Raw genomic sequence first — 27,048 nt, forward strand, 5'->3', positions numbered from 1 at the left:
ATGGTCTACCAGAGCAGAGATAGTAGGAACTGCAGATGCCAGAGAATCTGAGATAACAAGGTGTAGATCTGGAAGAACACAGCAGGCCAAGCAGCATCAGAGGAGCAGGAAGGCTGACATTTCGGGCCTAGGCCCTTCTTCAGAAATTTCTGAAGAAGGGTCTATGCCTGAAACGTCTACCAGGGCAGCCCTGTTTGTAGATTTTGGGAAGGAGGTAGAAGCAGACTCTGCCGAGTTGGGGGACTACGAGCTTACAGGCAATTGGGGGAGACAATCCAATGAAATGAGACTAGTGACTGTTGTGGACCACGATGGGGTCGTGGTCTGGGGGATATAGGAAACAGCGTCAGTCTCTGCAATGTAGGGGCCAGACAATAGCATCACCACCTTTGTCAGTAGGTTTGATTAAAAAGTTCTGAAGAAGGGTCTCTGGACCCAAAACATTACCCATGTTTCTCTTTCCCAGATGCTGCCAAGCTTGCCAAGTTGTTCCATCAATTTCTGTTTTTGTTTCAGAGTTCCAGAACCTATAGTTCTTGAGTATTTTTTGTTTAGGCTTATGATAACATTGCCTGAAAGGATAGTAACTGCAGCTGGGAAAACTGTTGCACTGCAAAGCATGTAAGCTGCTTGACTGGAGTCACTGAGTCTACAACACTTTCAGAGAGCGCTTACATGACTCAGTTTGTGGATGTAACAAAATTATTGGAGTTAAACAGTCAGATAACTTGCCAGCACAAAAACCTTTAGTTTGCCTCTTTTTAACTTCGAAATTCCATTAATCAGTGTTGAAAATTTACTGGAAGGCCTCATCACCACACATAGAAACATTCTTAAAGGAGAATTCAAAATTGAAACTATCTTCAGAAAAATAATTTCATACAGCCATAACTGATCCAGAAAGATACCTCAGCCAACAGGCTGTCTGTAAAGTGACTTCGGCTATAAACCAGCATTTTGACAAGATGTGAATAATTATTTTTCTTGAACATAACTGCTACTTGGACAAACTATTTTCTGAGATAACACCCAGTGCAATGTGTTCCTCAGTGACAAGGGATGCCCCATTCCCGCTGTACGAAGAAGATACCTACTGAACTACCATTTTGAAACACTGAAGCCCATTTGATACAAGCACATCCAACACTGCTGTTCGGAAGGGTGTTCCAAGATTTTGATCCAATAGTCCTTTAGAGTGCTAACTGGCTTGGTGGCCTGCCTGCCAATGTACCAAGTGTCTCTGTCATGCACGACCATCAGCATTCACTTAAATGCCACCTCATCTGAATGCTCTGCAGCAGAGCCTGCATGCAACCTCACCCTTGAGGGGGAAAGTTGACACTTTCACTGCCTTTCCCTCAGCTGGATTGCAACCAACCTGGGTCTAGTAATTCACCATGTTCTGATTCTGCTACTGTACCATCCTCTAAAGCTTACACAATGCTGGTATAGGAATTGGTTGTTGCAAGTGACAGTATTTCTTCATTTGACATTACTCTTTTCATGGAGGGGCTGGTCAGTGACTGGGAAGTTCTTGGGCCTATTAAAGCTAAAGTAGAGTGTTGGGGTTAATCTGTAGCTTACAATTTGAGTGATTGCTACAGAAGGACAAAATAAGATTTGAGAAGGTGCATAAGGAGGAATATAGCTTCATTCTGGATAATTTTAGCACTGCTGCTTCCAACCATTTTAGTCACTGCTGACCAAATAACTCGCAGCATTGTCTCTTCCTAAGAACTCAGATGATGTATGGCTTCCGTGGATTCCTTAGTTACCTTGTCCTGCAAGAGGGAAGAGTTTCAACATGTGTGTTGCAATGTGTCTGAGTTGAGTGCATGTCTTAACTGGATTCGTGTGAAATCTGACAGAAGTGGGTGTGAGCTTGCATCACTGGTAGGTACATGTGAAAAAGGTGGAATTTGTGAATATTTGGCCCAAATCCTGATTACTAGGCATCACTGATGGATAATTGACACAATGAACAGTGTAAGAAGGTTGTGGTGTAAGTAAGAAAGAAATGGTAACTGATAACGCACTAACTAAGCTTAATAACTCCTAAGATGCCATTGACCTCTTTGCTGCAATGCACCCAGGGTCAACACTCCTTGAACTCCACAGCTACTTGCTCCCTTGCCTTTCAGTCTGTGCTTCAAGGCTTACCTGGATCCCTGCAGAAACATGACCTCTTTCCCCGCCTTTTCATCTCTTGAATTAAGGTTTCTACAGTCACATCAAAGAACCAAGCAACCCTCTCTGTCCTATCAATCAATTACTTTGGGAGACAATTCCAGCAACTCCTGCAGCCTGAAAGCTCCTCCTCTTTAAGGAGTACAAGCTGCTTTTACATTGCGCAGGCGAGCCAAAACATGCGCTAATCACTCTCACATACAATTCCTCTGCTAAACATGCAGTCAGCCAAGCATACGTCACACGCTTGCTGAGGAGGCAGCAGCATTGGCTGTTGAACCCAAAAATCAGTAAGATTGAATTCTTAGTCCAGTCTTTTAAATGAGAAGTTAAATTTAGGCGCCAGGTTCCACAGAATTGGTGTCCTAGCCAATATTTATCCCTTAATCAAATTAATATTAGTAAAACAGATTATCTGGTCATTACCTCATTATTCTTTGTGAAACCTTGTTCTTGTTAATTCTTAATCTGCCAAAAAAGACATGTGACAGCACCTTTCAAAAGAGCTTTATAAAGTGTTTCAGGTTATCTTGAGATCACGAACCCTTATAATAAAACTATGCTGCTGAATATTTGATGGCAGGAATTTGATTATAGCATCACATCATACTGCTAAATTCCAAGAGAGGCGCTGATCCTGCTCATGCTGCAGGGCTATGCTGTGAATGTAGAGAACGCCAGCATGCAAAGGAAAAAACTCAAAAGAGAGAATGGCCATTCAAGGAGAGCTCTACTGTACATTGCTGGCTGAAAGTCATTCCCAGCCATTTAAATTTACCAGTCCAACTGCAGTGTTGGCCAAATCTTGCCTGAGCCATCCATTACTCAAAATACATATCATTCGCCTCCTCAGCCCAAAACTTTGGTTCAGAATGTCACAGTTCCGTAACTGTTTCATATTTAGAAAGTGATTAAATAACTCCACCATTTAATTCTCTTCTTGACAGTACAATTCCTGTAGTAGCATAAGGAGAAACCTATTTACGAACAGAAATTAGGAGCAGGAGCCATTCAGCCCCTTGAACCTGCCCCGCTGTTCAATAAGATTATGTCTGATCTGATTGTGGCCTTAACTTCGCTTTCCCACGTTCTCCCAATAAAAGCAAATCCATTAGTCAAGAATTTACCAACTTCAGACTTGAAAATGTCCATTGACCCTGCCTCCACTGCTTACTGAGGTACAGAATTCAACATTACTAACCCAACTCCTCTCTCGTAATTAGGCAATTTCTAATCAATCTGTTCAGAGATGTTATTATACTCTTGTGGAGCAGGTGGGACATGAACTCAAGCCACTTGGCTCAAAGGGAGGGACACTGCCATCGTGCCACAACAGCTTCTTTCTCTGCAGCAATTAAAATAGTAAAGTATTCAAATCAGGTGTCAAAAGGCATGTAGCCACATGAAGAAAAATTGCTCTGATCATCGGTAGTTGAGTGGATAAATGCATCATGCTTACCATTCTGTTACAGAATGAACACATTAAATGCCATTCCTTGGAAAGAGCAATCCATTTAGCTGTGCAGTACACAGAAATAATTATTAATTTTCTCAATGCTACACTGATGCACAGCCATAATAAAGATTCCTTATGATTGTCCCTTACATATAAACAAATAATTCAACCAAAACCCCCTCATAACATCTCGCAGCATCATACCATTGCCCTCTCACGCTTTGCCACTCAGTGTTCATTCATGTACCATTGAAGAACCACGTTTGAACAAAACACAACTAATCTAACTGGCAGCAAGAAACAAAAACATTGCAGTGACAAAGCCAAAAAAGTAAACAACAAAATATAATTGAGCATCCACTTTGTCTCCTACAAATATTTAGTTCAGTTAGTCTTGCTGCCTGCAAAATGAATAACATTGCTATTAAAATTGAATTCAAGAATTTAAATTCAGCTTCTTAAAACTTACATGCTTCACTGCATTATATAATGGAAAATATCTGATTAGAAAATAAATGGAAACAGACCAGCTAAAGTGGGGAATCATATTTAATCCTGGATGTGCAGAAACTATTCTGAACACTTGCTACATTAAAATAAAACAAAGAACCATACTATTACCCTCCTTATGGGAAGGGTTTGGTTTCTGCGTTTTGGAAATAAATTTTGACAGGATTAAGTTGACGTTTGCAAGACTGTGGAGGTCTAAGCAAAACTGCTGCAATTTTTTTTGGCAAAGCAAACAGCAATGGACACAAGAGAAAGATTTAGATTTTAGAGCAAAATAATGAAGCATTGTAGAATTGTCGTCTGAAGCATAATAAATAGGAGAAAGTCAAGTAAAGAATTTTAGAATTTTTAACACAAAATAAAAGACTATTTTAAAGATACAATAAAGAATTCGCTACAGATCTGAACTAATGGCTTGTTGGGTTTAGATCAAAATAGTAATTTGATAAAGGAACTGTTAAACAAACTACTCAAGGAAGCAGGCTAGGCAAGCTGGTTACTGAAAATGTACTGTCTAGAGGTTAAAGTCAGCTGTGTGATCTCGAAAGTCCGTGAGAAGTTGCTTCAAATCAGATGTTGTAGCATCAACTTGTTTGAAGCTAAAGAGATGTAGAGAGAAGAAGGAAGTACCAGAAGTTTGTTTTGCAAACCAGCCAGATGGAAATAAAACCGACCCATTCAATAAGTGTGACGTCACAATCCACAAGACTGACCAGAAGAACACATGCTGGATATTAAAGACTACTTGAATGGCCGGGCTGAAATAGGGGCAGCCTTGAGAATTCGACCTACCATTCCTTATGAAAGCACAAGCCTGCTTCAAGGCCATTCTTTTAAAAAAGTATAGTGGATGTTTCTGCCTGGATCATACAGTGTGTGGAAATACTGGGTGCGCAACTGGAATTAAAAAAATCATTTCTCAATGTGGTGAAGTAGAACTGGTTATTTTGCGTTTTGAGTTTGACTACTCTCATGAAGGTTGTATGGATTTGTCTACCTATTGTGTTTTAATGTTAACAAAGCTAATTATTTAACATCAATAAATCTGGAATGATTCACACCTCCAAACACACTAAAGAAACACAACGTAAATTAGGTTACCGAAGCAAACATTGTACATTATCCGAAAACAGGTTAGTCCTTAATAGCAAAGTGTGTAGCTGGATGAACACAGCAGGCCAAGCAGCATCTCGGGGCGCAAAAGCTGACGTTTCGGGCCTAGACCCTTCATCAGAGAGGGGGATGGGGAGAGGCTTCTGAAATAAATAGGGGGAGACGGGGAGGCGGACCGAACATGGATAGAGGAGATGATAAGTGGAGAGGAGAGTATAGGTGGGAAGGGGATAGGTCAGTCAGGAGAGGACGGACAGGTCAAGGAGGCGGGATGAGGTTGGTAGGTGGGAAATGGAGGTGCGGCTTGAGGTGGCAGGAGGGGATAAGTGAGAGGAAGAACAAGTTAGGGAGGCGGGTACAAGCTGGGCTGGTTTTGGGATGCAGTGGGGGAGGGGGAAATTTTGAAGCTTGTGAAGTCCACATTGATATCATTGGGCTGCAGGGTTCCCAAGCGGAATATGAGTTGCTGTTCCTGCAACCTTCGGGTGGCATCATTGTACCACTGCAGGAGGCCCATGTTGGACATGTCATCTAAAGAATGGGAGGGGGAGTTAAAACGGTTTGCGACTGAGAGGTGCCAGTTGCTTATTGCGAACCAAGCGGAGGTATTCTGCAAAGTGGTCCCCAAGCTTCCGCTTGGTTTCCCCAATGTAGAGGGAAGCACACTGGGTACAGTGGATATAGTATGCTACATAGGCAGATGTGCAGGTGAACATCTGCTTAATATGGAAAGCCATCTTGGGGCCTGGGATGGGGGGGGCGAGTGTAGCACTTCCTGCGGTTGCAGGGGAAGGTGCTGGGAGTGGTGGGGTTGGAGAGGAGTCCAGAGCGGACAAGGGAGTCACGGAGAGAGTGGTCTCTCCGGAAGGCAGACAAAGGTGGGGATGGAAAAATGTCCTGGGTGGTGGGGTCGGATTGTAGATGACAGAAGTGTCAGAGGATGATACGTTGTATCCGGAGGCTGGTGGGGTGGTATGTGAGGACAAGGGGGATTCTCTTAGGGCGGTTATTGCGGGGGTGGGGTGTGAGGGACGTGTTGCAGGAAATGCGGGAGACACGGTCAAGGGCGTCTCGACCACTGCGGGGCGGGTGGGGGGTTGCGGTCCTTAAAGAACGCGGACATCTGGGATGTGCTGGAGTGGAATGCCTCATTCTGGGAGCAGATGCGGCGGAGGCGAAGGAATTGGGAATAGGGGATGGAATTTTTGCAGGGGGGTGGGTGGGAGGGGGTGTATTCTAGGTAGCTGTGGGAGTCGGTGGGCTTGAACTGGACATCAGTTTCTAGCTGGTTGCCTGAGATGGAGACAGAGGTGTCCAGGAAAGTGAGGGATGTGTTGGACATGGCCCAGGTGAACTTGAAGTTGGGGTGGAAGGTGTTGGCGAAGTGGATGAACTGTTCGAGCTCCTCTGGGGAGCAAGAGGTTGCGCCGATACAGTCATCAATGTAACGGAGGAAAAGGTGGGGTTTGGGGCCAGTGTAGGTGCGGAAGAGGGACTGTTCCACGTAACCTAATAGTCCTTAATTACGGAAGGGATTGGAGAGTGTGGTCCAAAATGGTAGTAAGCAATGGATGTGAGTTTGCTCGCTGAGCTGGAAGGTTAGTTTTCAGACGTTTCGTCACCATTCTAGGTAACATCATCAGTGAGCCTCTGACGAAGCTTCATCGGAGGCTCACTGATGATGTTACCTAGAATGGTGATGAAACGTCTGAAAACTAACCTTCCAGCTCAGTGAGCAAACTCACATCCAGAACCTCAACCTGAGCTACAAATCTTCTCAAAACTCGCTAGTTGGTAAGCAATATTTGAATGGATAAAGAAGGGACAAGCTTGTTGAGTACAATAGTTATGTTGTAGAACTGTAAATTACTTTCTATATGTTAAAAGGAATGCTTTAATAAATTACTTTAGCTGGCGTTTTGAAGTGATGAAAAATATATTGAGAGTAGTAAACAAAATTGACTGGCTCCTGTTATTCTGAAATATTCACCTAATCAAAATCACCAGGTTAAATGGTACCTGCATCACATCCTTTCATTAATATGCATATCCTTCCAAAAATATTCAAATCATCACCACAAAATTAAAATTATTCAGTTTTTAGTTTCCTTCTTTTATTCTATTATTTTCAAAGTATCATTACAAAACTGCAAGGGCTGAACACACTTTAAAGTAGAGTTGCTAAATTCAAACCATAAATCGATTAGAATTTGTACCCTGTGTAACTAACCCTGGAAATTTCATGGAACTTTATACATTAAGTTGTATTACTGCACATTGATTAGCGTCATTCCCTCTTATCAGTTGGGATCAACACTAGAAATGACAAAATAGCAGATGTATATAGTCCCGTTAATGTAATAAAAAAGCCACAAGCATGTCACAGGAACCTATTAAAGCAAAACAGTAAAGCAGCCACATCTGGCAAAATTATGGTAGATGGCCAGAGTTAGGAGCGTCTTGAATTTAGTCTTAACAAGCGGCATAATTGGAATATCTTTCCATGGATTGCCATCATGCTGCTATGGAGAGGTTCCAGTGTTCTAAAAATCCCGACAATGTTGCTTTTAGGAGTTCTCAGCTCCTGGAAGGGCCACCCATGATAGCAGGGCAAAGGGGAGGAAAGAAGCAAAGCACAATCCAAAACAAATCCTCAATAGTGAACCAAACAGAACTTATATGTGTGATATCAATGGCTCTGAGGGCAAGTGAAGGCTGCAGCAGTAGGAAGATTCTGCAACCAGAGGATTCCTTCCGGGCTGGAATTAGATCAATCACATGGCTCTCCATCTACAACTTGCCAAAAACAAGCAGGCAGCAGTCGTGTCTACATCTATTTCATAGCTACCATAGATAAATCCAAAGGAGGCTTCTACTCTACAGTGGACACCATACTCACCAATATCCCCAAGGAAGATAAAATCGTCATTGTTGGGGACATCAAACATCAGGGCTGGAAATGACACCTAACTTTGGGAAGAAACCATCAGAAAGGAAGAAGTCAGGAATTGCGACTCCAACAGGGATTCTGCTCACCAAATGTGCAGAATTTTTCACCAAAGGAGAAGGACATGACTGATAATAAAATGTGAGGCTGGATGAACACAGCAGGCGCAGCAGCATCTTAGGAGCACAAAAGCTGATGTTTCGGGCCTAGGCCCTTCATCAGAGAGGGGGATGGGGTGAGGGTTCTGGAATAAATAGGGAGAGAGGGGGAGGCGGACCGAAGATGGAGAGAAAAGAAGATAGGTGGAGAGGACAGTATAGGTGGGGAGGTAGGGAGGGGATAGGTCAGTCCAGGGAAGATGGACAGGTCAAGGAGGTGGGATGAGGTTAGTAGGTAGGAGATGGAGGTGCGGCTTGGGGTGGGAGGAAGGGATGGGTGAGAGAAAGAACAGCTTAGGGAGGCAGAGACAGGTTGGACTGGTTTTGGGATGCAGTGGGTGGAGGGGAAGAGCTGGGCTGGTTGTGTGGTGCAGTGGGGGGAGGGGACAAAGTGGGCTGGTTTTGGGATGCGGTGGGGGAAGGGGAGATTTTGAAGCTGATGAAGTCTACATTGATACCATTGGGCTGCAGGGTTCCCAAGCGGAATACGAGATGCTGTTCCTGCAACCTTCGGGTGGCATCATTGTGGCACTGCAGGAGGCCCACGATGAAGATGTCATCTAAAGAATGGGAGGGGGAGTGGAAATGGTTTGCAACTGGGAGGTGCAGTTGTTTATTGCGAACCGAGTGGAGGTGTTCTGCAAAGCAGTCCCCAAGCCTCCGCTTGGTTTCCCCAATGTAGAGGAAGCCACACCGGGTACAGTGGATGCAGTATACCACATTGGCAGATGTGCAGGTGAACCTCTGCTTAATGTGGAATGTCATCTTGGAGCCTGGGATAGGGGTGAGGGAGGAGGTGTGGGGGCAAGTGTAGCATTTCCTGCGGTTGCGGTGGGGTTGGAGGGCAGTGTGGAGCGAACAAGGGAGTCACGGAGAGAGTGGTCTCTCCGGAAAGCAGACAGGGGTGGGGATGGAAAAATGTCTTGGGTGGTGGGGTCGGATTGTAGATGGCGGAAGTGTCGGAGGATGATGCGTTGTATCCGGAGATTGGTGGGGTGGTGTGAGAGAACGAGGGGGATCCTCTTTGGGCGGTTGTGGCGGGGGGGGGGGGGGTGGTGGTGGTGTGTGTGTGTGTGTGAGGGATGTGTTGCGGGAAACGTGGTCAAGGGCGTTCTCGACCACTGTGGGGGGAAAGTTGCGGTTGATGTTGAGGTCAGGGATGAGTTTGTGAATACTCTAGAAAATGTCAACATCTTGAAAGACAAAGGTTTGGGAATCCTAAATTGCATTAAGATGGACTAGTCCCCAGAACCAGATGGAATTTATCCCAAGTTTCTCAGAGAGGCAAGGGATGAAATAGTTGGAGCATTGGCAAATATCTTTACATCCTCGTTGACCAAGTGAAATTCCAGAGGACTGGAGATTGGCAAACGTTGTTCCCTTGCTTAAGAAAGGATGCAGGGATAATTTAGGAAACTATAGACCAGTGTGCTTGACATCTGTCGTGAGGAAGCTCTTGGACAAGAAACCGAGGACCAAGGTACATGCACATTTGGAGGAAAACAGACTAGTCAGTGACAAGGCAGCGTGGTTCGTCAGGTGATGGTCATGTCTCACCAACCTAACTGAATGTTTTGAAGAGATAATTAGAAAAATTGATGACGGAAGGGCTGTGGATGTAGTTTATATGCACTTCGGTAAGGCATTTGATAAAATCCGACATGGCAGGTTGGTACAAAAACTAAAATCACAAGGGATTCGGGGTTGCCTGGCGAGATGGATAGAAAATTGGCTTGGTTACAGAAAATAGAGGGTAGTGATGGAAGGATGTTTCTCAGAATGGAGATCAATAACGAGTGGTGTTCCACAGGAGTCAGTCTTAATTCCTTGGCTGTTTGTAGTTTGTATAAATGATCTGGTCTGTTATGCAAGTTTGCTGATGACATGAAGATTGGTGGAGTTGCTGTTAATGCCAACAATTGAGAAAGCATGCAACAGGATATTGACAGATTGGCAACTTGGTCACAGAAATGGCAGATGGAGTTTAATCCAGAGAAATGCGAAGTGATGTATTTTAGAGGATCAAATTTAGCTGTGAATTATTTTATAAATGGCAGCACACTAACATTCAGACGGATCTGGGCACGCAGGTCCATAGTTCCCTGAAAGAGGCAACACAGGTTGCCAAGGTGATTAAGAAGGCATGCAGAATGGCATGCTTGCCTTCATTGCCCATGGTGTGGAGTACAATAGTTGGCAAAACATATTGCAGCTATATAAAAACTTTGTTAGGCCACATTTGGAACAGTGTCCAGTTTTAGTCATCACAATACCAGAAGAGTACAGAAGCTTAAGACAGTACAGGGAAGGCTCACCAGGTCTGATGTCCAGGGCATTGACTATGAGGAAAGGTTAAAAAGCCTAGGATTGTTTTCACTGGAAAGATGGTAGTTGAGAGGAGATCTGATAGACATTTACAAAATTATGAGAGGCATAGATAGGGTGAATGGTCAGAGGCATTTTCCCAGGGTTGAAGTTTCAATAACAAAGTGCCCAGCTTCAAGGTCAGAGGAAGAAAATTTGTGAGATCAAAGTTTTTCACGCAGAGACTGGTAGCAGCCTGGAATGCACTACTGGAAGAGGTGGTGGTGGAAGCAGACACATTGGAGACATTTAAGAGGTACCTAGATGGGTACATGAACAGGGAGGGAATAGAAGGCTATGGATTGAAAAACGACAGGCTTGTTTTTAGATTAATTAGGGCATGATGGTGGGCATGGGCTTGGAGGGCCGAAGGGCCTGTTCCTGTGCTGTACTTTTTCATTTTTCAGAATACCAGTTAGCCATCATCACCAACAGCCTGTTCTTCCAAAAAGACAAGTTCAAGACTTATTGGAGGCACACATGATCAAAGCACCAGCATATGAGCAAGTACATCATTGTTCAATCTCAAGACCGGACAGATGTCCCAATTACAAAATGAATGATAAGTGCAAATGACTGTTGGACAGACTGCCAGCTCATCAACTCCTCAATCTCTTTCAGATGCTATCAGAAGCAGCTAAAGATGAAGATACAGCTCAGAAAAACCTTAAAGTTGAGTGGACCATCAAACCTCCAACAATGTCTTCACCAAAATCTCCAAAGAATTAATTTGAATAGAGTGGAGGAAAGAGCTGAAGACAGCCATCCCCTCATGCTGTGAAGAAGCCATAGGCTCCAAGACCAGGAAACAAACTAGTCTGCCACGAATGTCTACATTATCCAAGACCCAGTCGACAAGAGGAGGAACAGTCTCCGTGCCTGGTGAAACAACATCAGCAGCAAAGACGAAAACTCATTAAACAGCAAAGGCGGGTTTAGAAAGCCGAGAAGCTACAACTCCTTGCTGACAAACGTAACACCCAAGTTTTCTTAACTGCCACAAGGCAACATACGAACTCAACACACTTGGTCTCAAACCAATGCAGAACGAGGATGCAGAATACATTAGCTTCTGATGGACAGGACACTTTAAAGAACTCCTAAACTGTGATTCAATTGTTGACAAATCACATTTGTGGAAATCCCCATGAAAGATGGCCTTGGGCTCCCACCTGATGTGGCAGATGGTGAAGCCAGTGTAAGACACATGAAGGATGGAAAAGTTGCTTCTGAGGAAGGGACTAGGCCCGAAACATCAGCCTTCCTGCTCCTCTGATGTTGCTTGGCCTGTTGTCTTCATCCAGCTCTACATCTTGTTATCTAAGAATGGAAAAGTCGCAGGTTTAGACAGGACTCCAGTGAAGATTTTCAAACTTGGAGGAGCACTGATTACCCATGATTGCAATCAACCGCTCCTGAAAATTTGGAACAAAGTACAAATCCCTGCTGATCTCAGGGATATTGCCAACAATACCAACTTCAAGAAATGAGACGAAGTGTGGGAACTAATGAGGAACTCCCTGTTCTCCATCACCAAAAACAATACCCAAAATTTCATTAGGTGCCTTCTCTCTGTCTCTGAAAAAAATCATTCTGGAAAGCCATACTGGCTGCCAAGAAAGCTGGAACTATGGATGCGATCTTCAGGGCTTGGCAACTCTAAGAGAAACGGCAGGAACAATACCAACCACTATACATGGCCTTCATCGATCTGACCAAGGCTTTTGACTTAATCAGTTTGGTAACACTATGAAAGATCCTGTCAAAGGCCAGCAGTCAAGTGAAATTTATCAACAACCAACATTTCCTCCACGAAAAGTCGTCAGCAATGGTCCAACCTTTTGAGGTCAAGGCAGAGGTCAAGCAGGGATGTGTCATTGCCAACACCCTTTCCTCCACCTTCATCATCACCTTTATTCTTCTTGTCAAGAAGGTTCTCATCGGTGTGGGCATTGTCTGCAGGATGGACGGAAAATGTTTCAACATCATTCAAGTGAAATTTACAAAACAACAAAACACGACACCAACCTCACTTGCGGGACTTCAGTATGCAGTTTACGCTCCCTGTTCTCCTCGAAGAGGATCTTCCCGACTGACTGAATGTTTTCATGGAACTATACCATAAAATTGGTCTCAGTCTCAAACTAAAGGACTCAAATCTTTTACCAGCCTATCCCAGATCAAATTCTGGACCACCCTTCCATTACAAATGAAGAAGCCCTTCAAAATGTGGATCCTTTCCCCAATTTCTCATCTCATGCTGACATCAATGTGGAGAGTCAATAGGTGCATTCAATCTGCCAGTGCTGCCTTTGGTTACCTAAGGATGACAGTCTTCAATGACCGTGACATCCACACTGATAACAAGATCTTGGTGTATAAGGCAGTCATCCTTCTAACCCTTCTATATGGCTCCAAAATTTAGACTATGTATAGACTACACCTTAAAGCCATGGCGAAGTACCATCTCAGTTGTTTGGGTTGGATTCTGTGTGTCAGCTGGGAAGACAGGTGTACTAACATCAGCATCCTTGAAGCAGCTAACAGCACCAGTGTCAAGGCCATAATCATGTAAAACCATCTCCACTGGGCTAGTCACATGCTTAGGATGCCTGAGCTCTGATTCCAAGTTCTAAAGAAAGTCACCTTTACCCAGGTCACTTCTCTGAAGAAATGCAACGTAGATATCAATGTGTGGGAAACCCTCATTCAGAAGGATCTGACTTGAAGAAAGTTCCTGAATGAAGGAACACAATTCTTGGAGAACACCCAACAGCAACACTAAGTATGGAAATGAAACAAGAAAAGAATGCCAATGATCGCAAGACCAAGGCCCAATTCCACTTTCAGGAAACAGATGTGGTTCTGGGATCAGGCTCATCAGCCACACAAGGACCCACAGAACCACTGACCACTTTTCAGAACAAAGGACACCAGTTGACAGTTACTCAACTGTTGCATTTTTGAAGAACATGAAATGATTTTTGGAACGTAGTTTCTACAAAGCTGTCAGAAAGGTCATATGACCCAGCTCTCAGGGTGTGAAAAGGCTGCTGGATTTTTTAACAGTCAGACAGAAAGACCGCACAGGACAAAAGTGAAACAGTTTTATCCATCCTGCTCGTTGTTCAAATTAACTCTCATCAAAGCAGAGATGCTGATTTGACAATGTACCAGACATTTTCACAACTGCAACCAAAAAGGTTTTAAGGGACCAACTCTATGGTCCCCTAGAAAATCACCCTAGCCAAGACAAGAGTGACTGCTTAAATAAAAAAAGCTCCAGCAGCCAACGTAAAGTAAGCTAGTAAAGAACTCTCTAAGCAAGTAGCAATTGATTTTCTTTCCTGACTTTACTTGTTACTTGGCCATGTTTTAAAATCTGATACTCTGCAAAGTTTAACTCTTTCTTTTTCGTGCCCAGGAGCCCTTGACTGTGTATTTTACATTAGTGGGTGGTTGGTTACACATGCACATTTGAAACTTTTTCTCTATAAGTTCTTGAACATTGCATGAATGAGTCTTCAGAATAAAACTAACTCTTTGCTTGTTAACTTAAGGAACTAGGCTGGCTAGTTTTCTTACACCAAGTGATAGCACATCCTTTTAAATTTGAACTCTGTTGTAACCAACTGAGGAGTGCAGTGTAGAGAGGAATCCAGTCAGCTCTCCTGATTTGTTTCTAACAGTAGAGAGTCTGAGAATTTTAAAAATGAAGGTATGCCCACCAACAATGAAGCAATTATAATTAGGGATGGTCAAGAGGCCAGAACTGGATGAATTCCAACATCTTTGACAATTGTGGGGCTGGAAGTAGTTAGACGTTGGAACGAGAAATGCCATGAGAGAAACAAGTTTTAAAATCAAGATGATATATGACCGGGAACCAATGAAGGGGTGAACAGACCTATTGTGAGCAAGAACGTGTACCGTTTTGGATTAGCTCAAATTTACACGCAGCAGAATATGAAAGGCCAGCCAGCAGAGCATTGAACCACTTAGGTCTGAACGTAATAAAGTCATGAATGTGAGTTTCATCAGCAAATGAGCTACACAAGAAGTGAACTCAGACTTGGAATGTCGTGGTAAAATGCGACGCATGTGTCCTGAATAGTTTGGTTTGGTCTGAAGACAAATGCCAGAAAGAGGGATGAAGGCAATAGGTAAAGAACAATGTTTGAAATGGGAACAAAGGTAATACGCTTCTGCCTTCTCAAGAAAGAAACTTCTGCCCATCCAAAATAAAAAGGTGAAACAATTTATGTTTTCCTATATGCAGAGTATAAAGGAGTTTCTTTTAACCCTACCCATCTGGTCATAACCAGGCAGCTATAGCAGTTTAAAACCAGTAGGCTTACTTGTCATTTTAAGCATTGATCATTTTTGATGACAACCTGCAGATTTTCCACATAGCTGAGATACCTGTCTAAAGTTGGCAAGAAAACCTCAAAATTGTATCCTTTTACCCAGTAAATTGCCAAATAACTGGCAACCAGACAGGGAGTGACAGCCTTCAATCCACACAGGCACAGGACTACAGTTGATCTGAAGACAGAATAAGCTTTTCAACCAAATCCAAAAATTCTCCTGACAAGGCAAGAACGCCCTTGCATTCTCCATCCATTCCTCTGCACGGCTCACTCAACCAAGCCCCAGATCCATTCTCCGAGTCCCTCCTGATACCACCTTGCCAACTTATTTTGGAAGTTAGTAGTTGGGAAAGGACTCTGCAATCTTCTCCTGCTGGTAATCTTACTGTACCAGTCTTGCTTGTTCCACATCACAGTGGAATGGTGGCATTTGAGCACCTCTCCTTACAGAGGAATCAATTCGCTGACAGTTAAAATCCACCAAATTTGGTTCAATGCAATTTTAGTTTGCTTATTAATGTCTCACAGAGGGGTGACAGCAACTTTCAAACGAGTGGAAACTATGAAGTGTACTGTTATATGTATGCCAGCCAATTATTTTTAAATGTAAATAGCTTTTCAAAAATACAGGGAACATCAGCGACAGCTTTAGCTTCTAGGGAGCTGTGCTGCATGAAATTGAGAGGCAGCCAGAGTTTGAATTCTCCAGAAAAGCATTCAAAGAATCCTGCAAAGTTTAGAAGCTTTTTTTTAAAATGTATACATGTAAAATTATTCTAGAATTGGATTGCAATGTTTTCATCTTAGGAAATTGCCAAGATTTCTTTTATAAATAAATGTATATTAGTTATTCACGTCCTTCCTTTGCATAAAGGAAATTTGATAAAAAGTCTACAGATGTGTAAACTGAAGGACAAAGAGACAGCCATGACAGAATTTTTGCAAATTAAAGTGTAGCTCCAGGAGATTAACAAAAATTGTAGACAGATTGTAGACCTAGATATTGCTCAAAGCCTAAACATCAAGGCCGTTGAACCCATTGGGGAAGTGGGAGTGCTCCAAGATACAAGTGCCTAACAATCAAGTGCAGGAAGCTAGGAAGGAATCAAAAAACAAACATGCAGTTTAATCAAAAGCATTCTACAAGCAAACCTAAAAATTTGACTGAAATGTACACAATACAATGCAGTTCCTTGGATGGTTGAATAGAAAGTCATGTATCCAAATTTGCAGATGATACTGAAGTGGGAGGCACAGTAAATAACAAAGATTGAGTGAGTGCAAAAAACTGACATAGATGCTGTTCATTATAGGGCAAGAGTGGAGGTAATTTCCTTTGAATCCAAAATGAAGAAATCAAATTTCTTTTTAAAATGGTGAGAAACTGTGAGCTGTTTGAGTCAAAGGAATTTAACAGTCTATGTACACAAGAACATTAGAAAGTGGTCCACAAAAGGTAATCAACAAGACTAACAGAATATTGGATTTTTGAATGAGCAAGTGATGCTTCAGCTGTACAGATTCTTGCGCAACTGCAAGTGAAAGACTGCATTCAGCTTTGGGCACTGAATCTCCGCAAAGATATAATGGCCGAGGAAGGAGCACAGCAGTGCATCACGAGTATGGTATCATAGCTGCAGTGTTAAGTTACAAGGATGGGGTGCATTGATGCATTTCTTTTCTGTTACAGTTTACAAAGCTGACAGGTGTTCTAATTGGATACATGTACAATGATTTTAAAAAATGGATTTAACAGAAGGAGATATTCTGTACCCAGTCCACAAGGAGAGCACAATCTTAAAACTAGTGAGCGTCCAGTTAGAAGTGAAATCAATAAATGTTTCATCATAAAAGGACGGTTGAGGTCAGAAACTCATTTCCCAAAAGTTTGTGTTTGTCAGGTTAATTGAAATTTTCAAAGCTGAAATTGATTGTTTTTATTAGATATGAATAGTTACGGTCATCTGAGCAAAACAGGCAACTGACGTTTAGGTACGAATTGACAATGATATAACCACTCAAGGGGCTGAATGGTCTATTCTTGTTCCTAAGTTGTCATGAATGCTGAAATTTTGACATGTCTGTATAAAACAGCGCAATTCAGAAAAATGCCTATGTGATTTGATTGTCAAAGAGGCAGAAATCTCAAAGAGACACCCACTGAGATGGGGGTGACAGTTTAGCACCTTTCTTCTTTTTGACACAGCTGCCGTTTGAGACACCAAAAGGCTGGAAGCAGGGTAACTGGTCTTTTATTTATGACAAAGCAGGATGCCTACAAGAATTCGGCCTCTATTTAACAGGAAGGAAACAGAACAGACAGAGCTCAAGGATTTAAGGATTGGGGATTTAATGAAGTATGTATAACTGATGATAATCATATTCGTGAAAATTCATGTGAAGTGGAAAGACTACTGAAGGGATATTAGAAGTTTCAACCTGGCATGGGGTGGGTGGAGAAGTGAATCTCTGCTGGATAGAAAATAGTGACTATTAAGGCTATATATCTGCCAGATATGTGACACACAGTAATGGAATATTTTGGGCACATTTCTGAGTGTTTTAATTTAGTGTATTAGTTGGCTGTTAAATAATGTTTCATCAATGTTAATATTAGCTTGTATGTGAAATCCCCATTTTGGTTCTTTACATGGATTATTGGGAAATTCATCTCTTTTAAAAAGCTACAGTTCTCTAAAGAGATTGTAACAATATTCTACACAATTAATAGTTAACTTCTTACATTCCACAAAGTTGCTGATTTCAGAAAAGGTAACAGAAATCAGATGCTATTTTCACACAGAGAAGTAAAATTATTTGGGAAGTATATTCCCTGAGGTGTATCTACATTATTAGAAGAGGTCTGTAGTTTCTGGTTGACATGCTTGAAACGTTAAAAACAAATCAATGTTCAGTGTCCAACAATTTCTCCAAGTTGAAAGCTAATAAAATCAAATGAAGAACAACCACTATTTAGAGGCTCTGCTACAAATCAACTTTAAATAATTCTGCAATGATAAACTTAAATAATCTTCCTTCCAATAAACAGATTTGAGCTTCAGCTTTCTACAGCAATGATGGCACATTGTTGTGGGGAAAACGCACAATGATATAATCCACCAATCACAACTGTTACAGCCGATTTTTTTTAGTCTCCATCAGAAGACAAGACGCAGCAAGAAAGAGAAACCATCTGCAGGAAGTGCAGAAGTCACTGTGATACGAATTCTTGATAACTCTGCCATAGGATATTTGACACAGCAACAGGGAACAGAATCTTAATAACTCTTGCCAGCAGAAAGCGAGACAATGATGGGGTCTTAAAATTGGCCTGAGGTTGCTCTCTGATATAATCTTTGCAGTGTTTCAGTTGGGTAATGTCCTATCAGCGCACAGATGTAACGGTAGAGGAAGATCCAAAATGGCAGCTGAGCTTCAGTAAATTTCAAAAATGTAAACTAGTCTAAATTCCTTGTGGACCAGAAGCAGGAATTCTCCTCAGCTCCGCAGGGAATCCATGGACCTCCACTGCGCCAGCCTACCCTGACCTGATGACCACTGAATCCTCTGTAGGTTCTGCCTTATCTGCACCCATCTCGATCACCTCCATTCTCTCAGATTGTCAGAGACTATGCCCACAGAACCCAACTCTGGCCTCCTACAGCAAGTGTTCTATTCCTGTCTGCCATTCAATTTAGTCAGAAGGAAGGAGACAAGCTAGAAGCTTGATTTTAAATGAAGTAGCATGCTTAATATGATATCCACTTTGGGCCCACCTCCATAATTCCTGGCTTTTTTTTTATAAAGACTTTTACAAAGCCTTTGGCTTTACAAACACTCCTAACAATACAATCATGTATCTTCACCGACGACACGTCATTATATTTAGTTACTGACCCTGGAAACGTTTGCCGAGATACAGGTATATCTCATAACTGCGATACAGACTCAGGGCATTTCGTTATATGCGAAATTCAGTGAAATGAAAACAACTGCTGCTGTGGTTCAAATCAATTCACACAACACCTCCGCTCATTGCAATTAGCTTTCAAGAGTCAGCCATCCATCACTCTCCAACATGAGACCCAAGACCAGCAAAATATTTTTTAAAAATGCCACAGAGTAAACACAATCTCCATTTTAACAAAGTCTGGGGTGTTCTAATGCAACAAATTCATAAGTCAACTGCAATACAACAATTCATCTGCTACCCACAATTAAGAAATTTGGCCCCCACCAACTCCCGTGTCAAGAACAGGCAACATTTCAAGGCTGCAACACACATGTAGAACAAAATGGTTCAAATTATTCTGAGAGAGTCTCGTGCCAATCACTACTTAGGCAGATGGATATTAAGAGACGAATCAAATTGAACAACTGAGCAGTTTACACTATCAGTATCACAAATACATTCAGTATGTCTTTAAATAATATGGAAGCAATGTATAAGAAGCCTGAAAATTCCCTGTTTTCCATAAGACATAGGAGTGGAAGCAAGGCCATTTGGCCCATCAAGTCCACTCCGCCATTGAAATCATGGCTGATGGACATTTCAACTCCACTTCCCTGCATTCTCCCCACAACCCTTGATTCCTTGTGAGATCAAGAATTTGTCGATCTCTGCCTTGAAGGCATCGAACGTCCCGGCCTCCCCTGCACTCCGTGCCAATGAATTCCACAAGCCCACCCCTCTCTGGCTGAAGAAATGTCGTCTCATTTCCATTTTAAATTTACCCCCTCTAATTTTAAGGCAGTGCCCAAGGGTAAGCCCAGCACATTATCCATCCCTAGGTGGCCTCAAGGTGGTTATGGTGATCTGACTTCTTGAAACATTCCTATCCACAGGAAGGACCTGAGGGATGCATTCCCAGGATTTTGAACCAATGATACTGAAGGAACGTCAATATATTTTCAAGTTAAGATGGTGTGAGGCTTAGAAGGGAACTTGCAGGGTGGGTTCCCCAGTACCTGCTGTCCTTGCCCTTCTAGATGGCCATTGTCATGGGTTTAGAAGGTGCTGTCTAAGGATCTTTGGCAAATTCCTGCCATTTTGTAGAAGGTACACACTACTGTTACTGTGTGTCAGTCGAGGAAGGGAGTGAATGTTTGCAGATGTGCTGTCAATCCTGTGGGCTGCTTTGAGCTGGACGGTGTCAAGCATCAGGTGTTGTTGGAGCTACAATTTGCGCAGTACAAGTGTCACTTGCCAGTCATCAGTTCAAGCCTGGTTATTGTCCAGGTCTGGCTGCATTTGGGTACGAGCTGCTTTAATATCGGAACAGTCAAGAATGGGACTGAACACTGTGCAATCATTGGCAAACATCCCCACGTCTGACCTTGCGACAAAGGAACGGTCATCGATGAAGCAGCTGAAGGTGGTGGGCCTAACACACAACCTTGAAGAACACCTGCAGAGATGTCATGGATATGAGATGACTGATTTTCAATCAGCCAAATATGTCCCTTTGTGGCAGATATAACTCCACTCCAGAGAGTTTTCCCTGATTCTGAATGACTCCAATTTTGCTAGGGATCCTTAATGATACATTTGGTCAAATGTGGCCTTGATGTCAAGGGCAGTCACTCTCACCTCACCTCTGAAATTCAGCTCTTTTGTCCATGTTTGAACAAAAATAAATAAGGTCAGGAGGTGACTCTCCCTAGCAGAATGTAAAATGAGCAGGTTATTGCTGAGCAGGTACTGCTTCATAGCACTGTTGATGGCACCTTCCATCGGTTTACTGATGATGCTGGCCGGGTGGGATTTCATATATCTATTCTCTTATGATGAAACAAAATCATTCTGAGAAATTCAGTCAACACAAGCATAAATAATCTTTAAAAAGTAGCAGTTATTTCTGTTGGAGCTGAACATAAATCAGTATCAGAGCGACACCTGCAAACACCACAGTCAAGTTCCAGCCTTACCTTGAGAGCCTCTGACATTCAGGTGAACTCGAAGCTGGTTGCACAGGTTGACAATATTGTGCAGCTGTCTGTTTGGCTGCAGGTCTTTCACCCAGGTTGGTGTGTGACACACTGGACAACTCTTCCCAAGGGAATCAGCAATACAAACTCTGTAAATAAGAGCAGACGTTCACAACGATTCATACTCAATTTTCAAACAGATCACTAGGTTCATTAATCCTCTCTCTCAATTCATCATGACACACAAAAAATGGCAAAGATTTGTGATGATGCCCCAGTATCATACTGGCTGAGGTGTCATCCAAAATCTTCCCCCTCCTCCATGTGGCAGCAATCTGACCTCTTTGCTGCTCTCCCCAACAACCACCCAGCCAATGGAAAATCAGGTGGTTAAGTAGTGAAATAAAGATGCTAAAAATCTTCTAAAAACTAAAAAAAAAATTGGAAACACTCAGCAGGTCAAACATGGGAGAACAGAAGAATTATCCTTACATTAAGTATAGTTCACACTGGAATGAAATAGACAGGCATAGTACTTTAAGAAGATAGAAAAAGAGGACGGTAAATAAAAGAGATAGATGAGAGAGAGAAGAAAATAAACTCTCATTTATATTAATGAGGATTCCAAACTGCCCTCCCACTGTTGCTGAAGAACTGATTGAGGGCTTAATAAATCATCTCAAGTTGGGTATTTGCCTATGGAGGCAGGAATCTGCCTCACTTCTATCAAGAATTATGTTCAATTACAATAATGTTAAGACAGACTTGCATTTATGAAGCATCTTATCACATCTCAGAAACACTTCAAAAGGTTTCACATACAATCATTAAAAAAACTGGGAGCTGGCAGACATTGACAAATTTTCTTTGTACTATGATTTGTGCAAGCGCAGTGAAACTCACAATCAGCTCATTTCTTGATTGAGGCAGAGAGTGTTGGACATTGCACCAAAACAAACTCATTACTACACCCCATTCTTTGATTGAGAAAAACACCTTGAAGTAGTTTATGTCACATTGCAAATCACTGTGCCACATTTAACCAGCATTTCACTTCAAAAGCAGTGAACCGAGTGAAGGACGGTATGTTTTCAACATTCAGGTTGTCACATTAGAATCTTGAGTTGAATTTTTGAGTTTATATGCTTAAAGTATCTTGGATTGACAGTTCAGTGGCAACTTCAGCACAGGGTCCTGCAAATAAAAAGTCATCTTTGTCCCCTTAACATCACAGGAAATAGAGAAATGCAAAGAGCATAACATTCCCAACAGACTATAAGAGTGTCTTTTACTCAGGCTTAGAATCAACTGTTTTCATTTATACAAGACAGATGAGCAAGTAGGAGTGAAACATACTTTATTTTCTTCTCTCTGGTACACGAGATAAAAACATCAAGAGCGTACAACTTGATTCCAGTCTCACATTTCATGACTGACCCTTAATGCAATAATAAGCACCATTTTGTCAGTGTTTCTGATATCCCAAGAACAAACAAATAAAATCAAGAACCAACTGGTTGGTTCCAATTGGGTCTTTTGAATCATGGTTACATTAAGATTCAGCTATAAACACTGTGACTATCAGAGAAGACTTCAGCCAATCAATGACACATCCCTTCACAAGATGTCTCAAGATAGAGCTGTTCGGCAATTCCACTATTCCTGGGCTTAGGCCCATTCTGGCTCTTCTCCACTGCTGAAACAAAAATCAATAAATGGCTACATCTCAGACAGTTCCTCAAAAGTCACTGATAAATTTCAATACATATATTGTGCAGTGATTGCAGAAATTAAGTGCTTAATTGACTATAGAGGTCTTGGGACGAAGGAGCACAAGATGACTGTCGGCTGTTGATCCCTTTTTCTTCATCTACTCTGGACACGGGTTTCAAGTCGAAACATCATATGCCCTTTGAAGAAGCTAACTGATCCAGCACATTTTTTAGCACTACTCAAGTTTACTTCAAGATTTTTAACAGAGATTTGCTGAACAGTTAGTCCATAAATTTCTGTAGTGGTTGGAGGTGGTGATAAGTTTCCTCCATAATTTTTCAATGGTGAAGTGATGTAGGCCTTCAGAAATCAAAAATGACCTGTTAGTAACCTCCTCTTCCCTTTGGCTGTACAGGTTACTGCTCAAGATTCATAGCTCTCACTTGCTCAGTGAAAGGTGTTCCCACGAACATTACTTTGCCACTTAAACATGCACAAATGCGGACAAAAGGTCACAACTGAATCAAAATAGCTTGAATTTTCCAATAAAAGGTTGAAGGCTACTGATTTGGTATAAACCTGTACTTTGTTAATACACGATTATTTTATTCCTTGTAGTCCCAAAGTAGCATACTGGCTACAAGCTAGACTAGACAGACAGATACATGGCAGATGATTTTGTTTTAAAAATTTATTTATTTGTTCATTCATTTGATGGTATTATCAGCTAGGCCAGTATTTCTTACTCATCCTAATTGGCCCTACCAAGCATTGGTCAGCCACTTTCTGGAACAGTTGTAGTTCATGTGATGTAGGGACACCCACCACATTGATAGGAAGGGAGATCTAGAATCTTGACCTTGCAACAGGGAAGGACGGTGATACAATTCTGGTCAGGATGGTGTGTGACTTCAATAAGAATTTTCAAGGGGTGTTGTTCTCATGCATCTTTCGCTTTTGTCCCTCTGCGTGGTAAAGTTTATGGGTTTGAGTGGTGCTGCCTAAGGAACCTTACTGCCTTGCTGCAACGTATCTTGCAGATGGCACACTGCGGATATTGTGCATCTGTAGTGCAGGAATGAATGTTGGTGGTGTATGGGATGCTAATCCAGCAGGTTGCTTTGCCTTCAGTATTTTGAGTGTATTTCATCATTCACCCGACTTGCACCTTATAGATGGAGGACAGCTATGGGGAGTCAGAAGGTGAGTCGGACACCTCAAAGTTTCAAGCTTCTGATCTGATAATGCAGCCATCATATTCATGTGGCTGATTCAGTTCATTTTCTGGTCAATGGCAATTAATAAAATGTCGATAGTGGAGGTTTCACATTATTGACATTGATTGCAAAGGGGAGGTGGCTAGATTCTCTCTCATTAGAAAGTGTCAAGAACTGGGACTTATGTAGTGTGAACACTCAATCCACAAATGCCAGGCAATGGACCATGTCCAATAAGATACAATCTAACCACACCCCTATATCACTTTCCCATACAATCACAGAAGGTTTAACAACTGTCGGTATGTTTCCTCTCTACTTGCTATCCAAGGCTTCAGACAAATTCCAAGCGAAGTTGCAATTTATCCGCACCTCACTTAATCTAGTCTATTGTATTCGCTACTCACAATGTGGTCTCTTCTAGATTGAGGATACTAATTACAGATGGGGCAACCGTTTGCACAACGCTTATGTTCTGTCTGCTGAACAGACTCTGAACTTTCTGTTGCATGTGTTTTCAATTCTCAGACACCAGGTCCTATCATCACCTGGGCCAACCCACTTTCAGCTAATAATTGTCCCCATTAGGAGCTGAGGTTTCTCCAAGGCTGGTCTTTATCCTTTCTTTTGGCTGCATAATTCATAAAATCAAAATCCCTACAGTGCACAGAGGCCATGAAGCCAAATTAATCTCTCTACGAGCATCCCATCCAACTCCACACTGCCCACCCCATCCCCACAATCCCTCATTTACCACGGCCAATCCACCTAACTTGCACGTCTTTGGATTTTGGAAGGAAACCAGAGCATTCAGAGGAAACCCACGCAGACACGGGATGAATGGGCATACTCCACACAGACAGTCAACTGAAGGCTGGAATTGAACCCAGGTTCCTGCCGCTGAGAAGCGGCAGTGCTAATCACTGTGTCGCTCTAATTGCTCTCCCTCTCACTCATTCCGGGCTCCATCTCCACCTATCATTTATTCTTTCACCCTCCCCAACTTCAGCATTTATACTAACATTATCCTTCCTACAATCAGTTCTGAAGAAGGGTCATTGGGCTCAAAACATTAACTTTGCTTTCTCTGCACAGATGCTGCTGGACCCATTGAGCTTCTCCCGTAATTTTCTGTTTCTGTTCTGACCATGACATTATAATTTGTCATAAAACCTCAACTGGTTCATTAATGCCCTTAAGGGAAAGAAATCTGCCATCCTTACCCAATCAGACCCACTGCAAATATAACTTTTAACAACCCTCTGAAACAGCCCTTGCAAACTACTGAGTTCAAAGGCAATCAGGGTTAGCCAACAAATGTTAGCCTCATCAACAATACCCAAATTCCATGAAAGAATAAAGCAGAAGATAAATCTTCCAAACTTTCATTGATGATCATGGGGTGTTAATTGTCCCAACTGGATTTATTCTGCTTTTGTGGACAGAACATACCTGGACAATTTTCCACTCAGTTAGATGCCAGTATTACAGCTGTGCTGGAAAAGCCTGGCTAAGGATGCAGCTAGTTCTGGTGCACAAATGTCCAATACTCTGGCAGAATGCTATCAGGGCCAATAACCTTTTCAGTGTTCAGTGCCTTCAGTGATTCCTGATATCACAGGAAATGAACGGAATTAGGTGAAGACTGGCAGAGAATTTTCCACCTTATCGCCACCAATTTCAATTTTTAACAGTGCTCTTTAGTGCCACACATGGATTAACTTTGTCTTCACAATACACATTAATGATTTGGACAAAGGAATTGAATGCGATTTCTCCAAATTTGCAGATGACATTAAACTGGGTGGCAGTGTGTGCTGTGAGGAGGATGCTAAGAGACTGCAGGATGATTGGACAGAATGGCTGAGTGGGCAAATACAATTTAATGTGGATAAACGTGAGGTGATCCACTTTGGTCACAAAAACAGGAAGGCAGATTATTATCTGAATGGGAGCAGTTTAGGAAAAGGTGAGGAGCAATGAGACTTGAGTGTCATGCTGGAACAGTCACTGATGGGTGGCATGAAGGTCCAGCAGGTGATGAGGAAAGCTAATGGCATGCTGACCTTCATAGAGAGAGGATTTGAGTATCAAAGTAAGGATGCCTTACTGCAGTTATACAGGACCTTAGTGAGGTCACACCTTGACTATTGTGCGTAGTTTTGGTCACCTAGACTGAGAAAGGACATTTTTGCTATCGAGGGAATCCAGGAAAGGTTTACCAGACTGATTCTCGGGATGGCAGGACTGAGATGTGAAGAATGACTGGATCAACTGGGCTTGGACTCACTGGAATTTACAAGAATGTTTTGGGGAGCCCAGGGGTTAAAATCCTGATGAGATTGGGCAAGCTAAATCCAGGAAGTATATTCATGATGTTGGGGGAGTCCAGAACTAGGGGGCCACAGTCTAAGAATGGGGGTAACCCACGCAGGACTGAGATGAAAAAGAATTTTTTCACTCAGAGTTGTGAACCTGTGGAATTCTCTCTCACAGGAAGCTGTCAGGGCCAGCACATTAGATATATCTAAAAGGAAGTTAGACATGGCTCTCACAGCTAAAGGAATCAAAGGATATGGAGGGAAAATGGGAATGGGTTACTGACACTGCACGATCATACTGAATGGTTGTTCAAACTCAAAGGGCTAAATGGCCTACTCCTGCACCCATTTTTATGTCAACCTCAGTCTCACTAACAAAATAACTGATGCATTTTAAGTCACAAAGGCTTTCACACATTCCACAGAGTGGTGAAGTCAAAGCCAACATGTTTCAAATGCACATGTGCAAACCCAGAAGATTTTAACCTGTCTCTTAGTGACATCCCATAGCAATCTCGGATTTAAATTTAACGTGGTCAGTGATTTCTGGCTTTTCTGTCACCGAGGTATCAGTGTATTCCTTTGTTAACAGATTGAATTCAAACTGTTGTGTATAAATTCAAACTGCTCTCACCTTTGAAGATTCCATCTTCCTACCTTTGGACCCCTTTCACAAAGGAAACTCCCTACCCACCCCCCTGAAGCCCATAACAGCAAATGCAATCTGTGCCTTTTGCAGCCTCTTTTGCAAAAACAGCTCCAAG

General features: G+C 42.3%; 1 protein-coding gene across 3 annotated transcripts in view; it reads right to left on the minus strand.

Annotated features, from left to right (window-relative positions):
- The window catches only part of bard1 (BRCA1 associated RING domain 1), a 179,997-nt gene that overhangs the window by 144,933 nt on the left and 8,016 nt on the right, over window positions 1-27,048 (minus strand). For all 3 annotated transcript variants that reach the window (XM_048534695.2, XM_048534693.2, XM_048534694.2), the window contains exon 3: window positions 21,034-21,182. In XM_048534695.2, the coding sequence (XP_048390652.1) occupies window positions 21,034-21,182 (149 nt within the window). The remainder of the gene's footprint in view (window positions 1-21,033; window positions 21,183-27,048) is intronic.

The sequence above is a fragment of the Stegostoma tigrinum genome, chromosome 7 (genome assembly GCF_030684315.1).
Source record: "Stegostoma tigrinum isolate sSteTig4 chromosome 7, sSteTig4.hap1, whole genome shotgun sequence".
Taxonomy (NCBI): domain Eukaryota; kingdom Metazoa; phylum Chordata; class Chondrichthyes; order Orectolobiformes; family Stegostomatidae; genus Stegostoma; species Stegostoma tigrinum.